Source organism: Quercus suber, unplaced genomic scaffold, assembly GCF_002906115.3.
Source record: "Quercus suber isolate HL8 unplaced genomic scaffold, Cork oak 2.0 scaffold_436, whole genome shotgun sequence".
NCBI classification, from domain to species: domain Eukaryota; kingdom Viridiplantae; phylum Streptophyta; class Magnoliopsida; order Fagales; family Fagaceae; genus Quercus; species Quercus suber.
The window spans coordinates 256,764-268,370 of record NW_027069887.1 but is presented as its reverse complement, the minus strand read 5'-3'; the positions used below and the strand labels follow the sequence as shown (position 1 = coordinate 268,370).

The following is an 11,607-nucleotide window of genomic DNA, read 5'->3' as shown; positions in this document are numbered from 1 at the left end:
TTTTTTTTTTTTTTTGGAGGCAAAATGATTATAAAAAACAAAGAAAGAGGGAATAGAAATGGGAGTAGGAAAAAATGAAAAGGAGAAAAAACAAGAAAGAGAAAATAAATTGATAATAAAAAGTAAAATGATAATCTCCAAAATTGAGGATTATCATTTTTGTTAATGGAAGAAAAATATCATGAATATTATTAAGGTGCTATTAAATTAGCATAAAAGGGCCATTGCACATAATAAGCCACAAAAGCCCATATCCTTTAACGAGAGCCTTTGACTAAAATTTATCATATACTATTAAAAATGGATTACACTTGATACCCACATTATTGCGATTTTGACTTCGAGTTCAAACCAAACCAACTTGTCTAAACCAAGCACCAATAATTTTGATTGCAAAGTTTTAGTGACCATAAGTAACAAAAACCAGTTTATGTACGTACCTCAAAGAGAGAGTAGTATTATTTAATTTTTAACGAATAGAAATTACTTAAGGTAGTGATAGTGTATGGTTTTAATATTAAACCATGTACCACAATTGGTCAATTATGCATTGAAAGCTTTAATTGGGTTGCAAGGATCCCAAAATGTACTATCATCTAGTGGTTGAGCTTAGTTAGGCAGAACTTGCAAGCTAATTATGTATCGATCCAATACATATTAAGGTAACGCTCAGACTCTCAGAGCCATACGAATCATAACTACTAGTTGTTTCTCACCAGAAAAATGACATCTTTTAGACTCGGTTAAGAAAAGAACTCTTCTCAAAAAAAAAAAAACAAAAAAAAAAACAAAAAACAAAAAATAGAAAAGAATAAATGCTTCGGACAATTTTTTTTATTTTTTATTTTTTATTTTTATATTTCTTTTGTTGATAAAATGCTTTGGACAATCCATCATATGCACAATTCCTACGGAAATGATAATAGAAATTTGTAAAAGTTGTAAACATTAAAGTCACGATGTCCCAAATTCCACCTATGTATATATCAGAATGATCTTTCAAAATTAATCAGTCCATGAGAGTATATGACTTTAATATGTTGGCACTGCTGGGAATTCAAAAAACATATTCAAGCAATTGTAAGCTTTACAAGAAAGGGACAACTCTACTATATGTGAAATTGCATCCCCTGGTTTTGAGTAAATAAATCATAAAAGCAGCTTGAAAAGAATAGGCTATAAGATCTACAATTATGCAATGCAAAAATTACTCGACTGCAACTGCTGTGTTTACTTGAAGCAGGACGCCAGCAAGGGACCATGACAAACAAATACAAGCACAACATAAATGATGATCAAGAGGACAGCTACCAGAGCAAACCTGCAGCACAAAATGAAATTCGCAATAAGCTGAGTAAGCTTTTCATGACATGGTACATTGCAACTTAATTAAAACAGTACAGATCCATCTCACTCACAGATTATTTAGGCGATTACCAATATATGTAGAACTATCCATTTTATGAAGAACAATATAGCAGATGAATATAGAAGATGGATTTGACCACACTGTGTGTGAGAGAGAGAGAGAGAGAGAGAGGGGGGGGGAGGGGAGATAGAGAGCGAGAGAGAGGAAGATCTATTGGGGACAGATAGCCACCATTTCACATCGACTGCTGGTGATGGTGTTGGAATTATACTTAAAAAGTAATAACTCAAGAGAAACAAATATAATACATCTATCAATTAACAATTATATCATGTGCATATATAATAAAAATCAACAATAAGATGTGAGAAATTTACATACTAGATTATGTTATTCAAGGACCTCACAAGCAATCAGGATACTCTCCCCAGCTAGTCAAGATTAACAAGAGCTTTATTTTCTCTTCCACACACCCCCTTGCTAATACATGGATACATCTATCGTTCATATCCAGAACTACTATAATAACAACACTTTTAATAGGAGTTCAAGTTACTGGTATTGACACGATAGATTTATTAAAGCCAACACTCAACGTGCATGAATCTCATTATGGAATGACTTCCGAGATTATTATGCACTGACCATCGAAAGACTAGCCCTTATTGTCTTCCATAGTCTGAGCAATTTTAACTTGCACCTCCTTTCCATCATGGTCCAACAATGTACCTATCAGAATAAGCTACATCATGATGAATATGGTCAAGTCAAGGACTACAATGAATGAATTCATAATCTTAGTCTACTAAATCAAGTAGACCTATTTCAATATATCAATATCTTACATCATAAAAATATTGCATAATTTCATAAGAGATTTAACATTTATTTGTTAATAATAAAGGCATTATATATGTATATATATATATTATGTTGGGCCACATTATTCTAACAGATGGCAACCAGAAAACTCTTGGGAAGAATTCTTTTGTGCCAGTGGTCAAAGAATGACACTAAAAAGAGAAGCATTCTTGACAAGAAACTCAAGGGCTGCACCTCCATAATATGACAACTTGAAATCTAAAGACAATTTAACCCAACAGGTGGCATCCAATTAATAGAGTAGTTTCATTGACAATAGTGACTTGCACAGCATCTGTACACGCATTTGCAAATGTTTAACAAGTCCATTTATGTGAAAGTGGACAGCATTAAGCTTACTTACATGAGCTTGGCATTTCTCCACCATAGAGTATTCTTGAAACGACGGGAACTCCTGTTGAAGCGAACTGCACTCCCTTGAAATGAAGTAGTTTTATCAACCAGCAATGCCAAGCGGTCACCCCTGTCCAAGACTTTTTCAATATTGTCAATCATGACACTTTGCACCTATCATCATCACATGACCAGTATATGAAAGAATTTAATCTTCAGAATCAATTATAGATAATCTGGATATCACATTGTAGTGTATTTTGAGACAATTTAAAGCCAAGCTGAGTGAAGATATTTAATAACAAATAGCATGGTGACTAAGATGATTGGTAAAACCTCCAAAGGGCCCAACAAAATCAATTTGGTTAAATAATTCCAAATCCATCCCTAGAATCTCGTGTGGGATATCTTTCATAATAATCCAACTAACAATCATTCATAGTCAACTGCACAACAGGAGCAATTGACAAGAGCCAGTACAAATTGGACAGTTAATCAACTAAACATGGAAAGTTAAAGGAATCATGTCTTTCAAAAGACAAGCATGAATGAATATGAAAGAGAAAAAAGTAACTACAATCCAAAAAACCAATGTATATAAACTCACACATACTCACACAGGCACATACAGACACCCATATTTATATAGATAGAATATAGAGACATATAATATGAACTTACCTGACTCATTTCACCTTTCAAACGATTTAATCTATCAGCATTTGGATCATTTGTGTAATAGTCCATCTGTTGGCTCAAGACCCTTGAGAATTCCTCATTCATGGCATAGGCAGGAGCAGAAAGAATAGCACGACCATAAGTCTTCACAAACTTTAGATGAATATCTTCAAGAAATGCAAAAGGGAGTCTCCCTGTGCATAATAAATTCATGTGGACACGCATTACAAATCAATAGAAACAAGACTGAATTTCATCCTTATGTTAGAGTACTACAAACAACTCCACAGAAAGTATTGTATGTAATAGTAATAACTGTTACTGAAGTCTCAATTTTATTTCATACTAACAATCTGATATTCTTCTAAACTACCCCCCCCCCCCCCCCCCTCCCCCCCCCCACCCCCCAACCACAAAAACTACTTGACCTTAATTTCAAAATTACATCAGAGTTTCTGCATAAATTAGTGTATTGCAAAACGCATCTGATTGCAGTTAAAAGCGAAGAGCAAGTCTAAAGATTGTCATGATTTCAACTGTTTCACCAATTATAAATTCTAGCCACATCTTCTTGTTTCAAAGCATTAGGTTATATGTAACAATGGCCAAATGTAGTGTGCAAATCTCTTAAATAGCCCTCCAGAAATATAATTTTGAAATTCTTTCCTAGTGGCTTATTAAAGAAAACTTCTAGAAACTGCTTTGAGAGAAAACTATTTGCTTCAATTGATTAGAATGAAGAAGTGATTAAGTTACACTAAGGCTCTGCCATATATACACGTTCACAAAGCAAAGAGGGAAACTAAACTGCTCTAACTAACTTCTAACAAACTAATCAATTCTAATATTACAGCTGTACACCACTTAAACACTCTCACATGCCAACTATCTCACGTGCCAATCACTTAAGTAAAACGCCGCCGTTTGCCTTTAACTTTCCTTTCTTCTTTTGCTTATAAACTCTGTCGTTTACATCACTACATCTGTGCTCTTCTTCTTTCTTTTTTTTCTGTATTGCTTTCCTTTATGTCTTCTTTCGCAGTTGCATTCTCAACACTCCCCCTCAAGTCATGATTCACAAAATCATTGACTTGACTAGTTGAAGTCTTCAGACTTGGTGAGTAGATATCAATCAAACCCAAACAATTGACCAATCTGCTAAAGGCTGGAAGTCCTAAAGCTTTGATAAAAATTTCTACTGTTTGAAATTGGCTTGAAACATAAAAGGTTTTAATCACACCCTCTGTTATTTTGTCCTTGACCAAATGGCAGTCAACTTCTTTGTGTTTTGTTCGCTCGTCGAAAACAAGATTAGCTGCAATATGTAATGCAACCTGTTTGTCACAAAAGAGCTGAGCACTACTTGGATGAACAACCCTTAAGTCTCTTAATAATTGAAGAACCCACACAATTTCACAGGTTGTAGTAGCCATTACTCTGTACTCTGCCTCTGCTGAAGACCTAGAGACTATACTTTGCTTTTTGGACCTCCAAGAGATTAAGGAATCTCCTAAAAATACACTATAACCTGTCAGCCTGCCCAATTAGCATCACAAAAGGCTTTCACTTGCATTGTTGAGTTGCTAGAGAAAAAAAATCCTCTGCCTGGAGTACCCTTCAAATATTGCAGCACTCTATTGACTGCTAGCATATGAGGCTCTCTTGGTTCAGGTAGAAACTAACTCAACCTATGCACTGCATAAGTGATGTCAGGTCTGGTCAGAGTAAGATAGAGCAATCTTCCAATCAGTTTTCTATACTGACTTGCATCTGGAAGCAGTTTTCCCACATCTTTTGAAAGATGCAAATTTTATTCCATTGGAGTTCTAAGGTTTTGACCCCAAGAAGCCTGTATCTTGCAAAATCTCCAAGCAATACTTCGTTTGGTTCAAACTTATACCCTTGTCACTTCTAGCAACCTCAAGACCCAAAAAATACTTCAAAGAACCCAAGTCTTTCAGGCCAAACTTAGTGTCAAGCAAATGCTTCAAATCAGTAATGCAGCCAGGGTCATTTATAGTAAGTAAAATATCATCTACATACACTAGTAAGGCAGTGAAAGAAGCACCTTTAGTATATGTAAAAAGGGAGTAATCTGCCTTAGATTGGACAAAACCAAAATTCAACAAAGTGTAAGAGAATTTGGCAAACCATTGCCTTGAGGCCTGTTTCAAACCATAGAGACTCTTGTTGAGTTTGCAAACCAAAGGACCACAATTAGAAGTAGAAGCACACTCCCCCTTGCTGTGAAAACCAGATAGAAGGCTCATATAAACTTCTTCAGCCAAATCACCATGGAGGAAGGCATTATTCACATCCATTTGGTGAAGAACCCAACCTTTCACAGCAGCTAAAGATAAAACCATTCTGATAGAAACTGACTTGGCTACAAGAGAAAATGTGTCAGTATAATCAAGGCCTTCCCTCTGTGTATACCTTTTAGCAACTAAACGAGCCTTATGCCTTTCAATGGAGCTATCAGACTTATACTTAGTCCTATAGACCCACTTGCAGCCAATAGGAACCTTACCAAGAGGGAGGTTGGTTAATGTTCAAGTGTTGGTGAGTTCTAGAGCTGCAATCTCCTTATCCATAGCAGCCCTCCAATTAGGAGATTGAACAACCTCATGGAAGGAAGTAGGGTCTGGTGAGGTGGAATCAACTGCCATGGCAAACTGCTTGTAATGCTTAGTAAGGTTAGAATAGGTGAGACAAGCAAATATGTCATAAGGTAAGCAAGAGGAAGGTTTATAAGGTGTGGAAGTGACAGACTTGCAAGAATAGTCTTTTAGGTAGGATGGAGGGTTGTGGGATCTGGTGGATTTTTTGAGGGGCAGAGGAGAATTTGGCCTAGATACAGTTATAGGAATAAGATCATGCTCAGAATCAACAACAGGGGTAACATGTGGAAGTGGAGAAGGTGATAGAGAACTAGGAATCCGATCTGCAGAAACATTATCTGCAGAATCAAGGAGTACAACACTACTTTCATTTAAAAAATTGGAATCTAAAATGCAAGAATCAGGAACAAAACAAGAGAAAACAAATGAGGTTATATCAATAGAGGGAGAATCATATAAGTGCATTGAGGAAGAAGAAGAACCAAAAGCAAAAGGGAAGATATGTTCATAAAAAAACACATCTCTAGAAAAAAATATGGAGTTGGTTGCCAAATCAATGACCTTGTACCCTTTAATACCACTTGAATAACCTAGAAAAACACATTTCTTAGCTCTTAATTGGTGCAAATTTGTGTCTGTTTTGACAAAGAGTAGAAGTGAAGCATAGACAACCAAAAGTTCTAATGTGACTATATGAAGGAGGTGTTTGAAAAAGCATTTAAAATGAGTTTTATTTTGTAAATGTTTTGAAGGCAGCCTATTGATGAGATTGACTGTAGTAAGAATGCAGTCGCCCCACATCTTCAAAGGCAAGGAAGAGTGAAACCTTAAGACTCTTGCGACATTTAAAATGTGTTGATGCTTTTTCTCAACAATTGCATTTTGTTGAGAAGTCTCAATACAAGTTAATTGATGCAAAATACCTTTTGATTTGAAAAAATCCTTCATAAAGAATTCTATGCCATTATCACTTCTAAGACACTTGATTTTTGCACCAAATTAAGTTTCAACCATGTTAGAAAACTATTCAATAAGAGCTTGTGTTTTTTACTTAGATTTAAGCAAGTAAACCCAAGTACATCTAGAGTAATCATCCACAATGGTAAGAAAGTATTTGTAACCTTCAATAGTTGGAACTGAAAAAGGTCCCCAAAGGTCACAATGCACAAGATCAAAAAGACAATGAGATACATGAGTACTACTAGGAAAAGATAACCTCTTTTGTTTGGCAAAATGACAAATGTCACAACAAGCTACTTTATTAGGATTTAAACCAGATACAAACTTATTAAGCAATGACATTTTGGCATAAGAAAGATGCCCTAAAAGAAAATGTCACAAATCAACACTATTAACAAAAGTATTATTGACAGGAGGAATTGAAATAGGTATCTGTGAAGAAGCAGGAAGAACAAATGATGATGGAAGACTTTGTTATAGTAGATAAAGGCTTTTTGATGCTTTACCCAGTCCAATCATGTTCCAATTGACCAGGTCCTAGATAAAGCAAAAAGAACCAAAGAATACAATACAACAAAACAATGTTTTAGTGAGTTGACTAATTGAGATGAGATTAAAAATAAAAGAAGGAACACAAAGAACTCCATAAAAAGTAAGTTGATCTGAGATATGAACTGTGCCTATGTGAGTAACTAAAGCCTTTTCTCCATTGGGCAGGTAGACAAAGGTGTTAATGGTGGAAGTAATAGAGGATAAGCAAGACACTGAATGGACCATATGGTCTGAAGCACCAATGTCAATAATCTAGTCATTAGATTTATGAGCATGCCTATCACCTATATGAGTAGAAAAAATGGAATGGGAAAAATTGGGAGGCAACCAAAAAGGATTACCTAAAAAATTAGCAAGATAAAGCATGGAAGAGCTAGGGCTTGCAGAAGCAGCAACACCACTCAGTGGAGACAAGACTGAGGCAGCTTTGTGAGAAGGCTAAGAGGCATTAGACTGAGAAGCAAGGAAAGAAAGCAGTTGCTCACACTGACTTTGGGTGATGGGACACTGAGGTGCACTGAATTGAGACTGGGGTGCACTGAATTAAGACTATGGCATAGACAATTGAGGCTGTGGGGTATAATGTATCAGATTAGGTTGATTGGGAAAGCTTTGCATAGGCTAAGAAGTAACATTCCCAAAACCACCATTGTTGCAAAAGAAACTTCCAAATGAGCCATTACTAGAAACCTGATTAGTAGATGCATTCCCTTTGTGCTTATACCCTGGAGGGTACCAATGTAGTTTGTAACACTTATCTGCTACATGACCAACAATCCCACAGTAAGTGCACACATGCCTTTCCTTCCTTGAATTGCCATTCTTTCCACCCTAATTTCCATGAGTCACACCTTGATTGCCATGAGTCACACCCTAATTCCAACCTTGATGACCTTGAAACCCCTTAGGATTAGAATTATTAGCATATAAATCTGTTGGTTCAAGGACCCAATCAGCTTGACCAACTTGCCCATGTTTTTCTTCTTGTAAGATCAAAGAATAGGCTTTGTTCAAAGCAGGTAGTGGCTCAGTGATTAAGATCTGACTAGTAACAGTAGAATAACTGTCATTGAATCCCATGAGAAATTGAAAAACTTGATCCTTTTGCTGAGCACACAGTTGATTTCTTTGAGAACCACAAGTACAAACACAAGTACAAGCAAAGAAAGATTGATAATGCACAAGTTCATCCCATAAAATCTTAAATTTGGTGAAATAAGAACTCACCGATATGGAACCTTGTGAAAGCTTCGAAATTTCCTTCTGACTCTCAAAGAATCTTGGAACATTTGACTGTGAAAACCTAGCACGCTTATCAACCCACAATTTCCTTGCAGTGTGAATGTACATGACACTGGTAGCTAGATCCTTGCTCAAAGAATTCACCATGCATGAAAGAATGGTGGTGTTTGCTCTGTGCCATGCATTGTACAAAGGATGAGAGAGATCAAGTGTAGGATTGAACCATCAAGAAAGCCAAATTTATTTCTACCACTGAGAGATAAAAACACAAACCTCAACCAACGAAGTAATTTTTTGGGCCAATCAACGGTTGGGAAACCAGAACAACATCAAATGGTGGAATGAAATAAGGGCTTGAAGGGTTGGTATTCACATCATCCATTGAAGGAGCTTGGTTGGATGATCTACAATTTGCAGTATCAGAAGTGTTTGTGGGAAGAGTTTCAAAATCTGAAGCAGTGTTAGAGACAGAAGCCATTGATGAGCTATTCGAGCTCTGATACCATTTTAAAGAAAACTTCTAGAAACTGCTTTGAGAGAAAACTATTTGCTTCAATTGATTAGAATGAAGAAGTGATTAAGTTATACTAAGGCTCTGCCTTATATACACATTCACAGAGCAAAGAGGGAAACTAAACTGCTCTAACTAACTTTTAACAAACTAATCAATCCTATTATTAGAGCTGTACACCACTTAAACACTCTCATGTGCCAACTATCTCATGTGTCAATCACTTAAGTAAAATGCCACCGTTTGCCTTTAACTTTCCTTTCTTCTTTTGCTTATAAACTCTGTTGTTTACATCACTGCATTTGTGCTCTTTTTCTTTCTTCTTTTCTGTACTGCTTTCCTTTATGTCTTCTTTCTCAATTGCATTCTCAACATAGCTAGTCTCCTTCTGTTCATTCATATAGCCATTTTTAAAGTGGAATTCACTGTTAACAAACAATTATTTCCCCTGGATATCCTTAAATCTCAACCCTGCAAAATCATGTGACCATCCTAAAACCTTTTTCATTGTAAATGTTAGCTCAGTATGTCATTAAATTTCCAAAAACTACATAAATCTATCACCACAAAAGTGATCACTCTATTAGATACGTGGACACGCAACGTGACTTATTGATGTCAAATATCACTATATTTCCGATACACAAAACATGATCTTAAAAAGAGAGAAAATCCTGCATTCCTAAGTCCTAACAAAACCACAATTTTTAGCCCAACAAAATTAAACCCAGAAAAAAAAAATGCAAATTCCTAAACTTCATTCCGTTAATCAAAATTCATTCCAAATAATTCACATCATCAAACCAAAAATTCCATAACATAAAACGATATACTAATTAATTAATTGATTAAACAAAAGGACCATGAATTAATTCACACGTCAAACAAACGTAGAATTCGAAGGCTTAGATTCACCTCGTCTACCATGCACGTTGTTGCTTACATAACATAAACCAATATAAACAGACAAAAAAATAATAATAAAAACCAAAAAACAAAACAAATGGAGGGTATTAATTGTGACACCTTTTGACACAGCCCAAAGTTTGTATAACTCAATTGACACTTTTTGATGTCTAACCGAGAGTTGGAGACGTTCAAGGATCAAATCACCTCTTTCCGCAAATATCCAATTAAAAAAATCGTGAAAGAAGGAAAAAGAAAAGGTAAATAATAATAATTACGTCCAAAGGCGTCGTCAGCCATGCAAAGAACGGTGAGGCCATCGGTTCTCTTGACGTGAAAAATGCAGCGATCATGGGAGTACGAGGCATTGCTGTTATCTTTAGCTGCTTGCATCGTCTTCTCAAGGACTTGCCGGGCTAAGGAGCTTGCATTGGTGGCCGTGGCGGCGGCGCTGGACTCAGCCAATACCACGTTGCCCCTCGCCACCAAGCAGTAAAATATACCCATCATCTCTGTCTGTCTGTCTGTCTATCAAATTCTAGAGACAGAGAGAGAGAGAGATGAGGACGTTTCAGCTGCTAGGTTAGCCTTTCGGCATAGAGGTGGGGCTTGGAAGAACAAAACATAAATTTAGGAGAGATAGAGAGAGTCTATTACCATGTCCATGTGGAAAGTGGACACTGGACATTGGGTTTTAACTTTCAACTTTTTTTTGGGAAAGGACAGAGTGGAATTTGAACGGAATAGGGGCAAAGGGCGTCCAGAGAAAGAGAGAGAAATTTTCCAAACTATTAAGATGGTTAAGGCGAAAATTCCCCTCCAAAAAAAAAAAATTTAAATAGGACTTCCCTTTTCAAAAAAAAAAAAAATTTTTTTTAAATTAAATAGGACATTGGGTAGCATCTGCCTTCGGGTGCATCTTGGCTTGTATATGAATGGAGGTTACAATAAGAATGATAAAATTTATTACTAAAAATAAAGATGTTGCAATAAAATAACTTCTATTGTTGTAATATTAGAATAAAACTTAATATTAAAATTTTCACATCTATGAGTAAAAAATAGAAATTAATGATCAATAAAGAGAGCGAGTGAGCGCGAAACACTTGGAACAGCCATCCTCTTTAGTCATATACACCAATGAGATCGCCAAACACGGTGCCAACTCACTCGAAACATATAATCAATAGAGATTACAATAAGAATGATAAAATTTATTACTAAAAATAAAGATGTTGTAATGGAATAACTTCTATTGTTGTAACATTAGAATAAAACTCTGGATTTTTATTTTTGGAATATATTACATATTTCATTTATATTTCCCAAAAAATAGTAGTTTTAAAATTTGAGAGAGACTATTATGATGATTTTTTATTTTTATAATTATTATGTGCACTGATTAAAAAAACTATTATGTACATATGGAAAGTTTATTTTTTGAAAAATATATTAATTTTAAAAATTATTACACTTATTAAAAAATGGACAAAGTTTAGCTACAAAATTGGTTGTAGCCTTAGGCTACAAACTCATTTAATAAAATAAATATT

The 11,607-nt window shown here is 35.5% G+C and overlaps 1 protein-coding gene across 1 annotated transcript; it reads right to left on the bottom strand.

Moving 5' to 3' along the window:
* Nucleotides 1–1,027: 1,027 nt before the first annotated feature.
* Nucleotides 1,028–10,821, bottom strand: LOC112039053 (vesicle-associated membrane protein 711). Its single transcript, XM_024071889.2, has 4 exons — nucleotides 10,333–10,821; nucleotides 3,266–3,456; nucleotides 2,595–2,758; nucleotides 1,028–1,321 (listed from the first exon to the last, which is right to left on the bottom strand). The coding sequence occupies exons 1-4, from the start codon at nucleotides 10,562–10,564 to the stop codon at nucleotides 1,231–1,233; spliced, it is 678 nt and encodes a 225-aa protein (XP_023927657.2). The 5' UTR covers nucleotides 10,565–10,821; the 3' UTR covers nucleotides 1,028–1,230.
* Nucleotides 10,822–11,607: the final 786 nt, after the last annotated feature.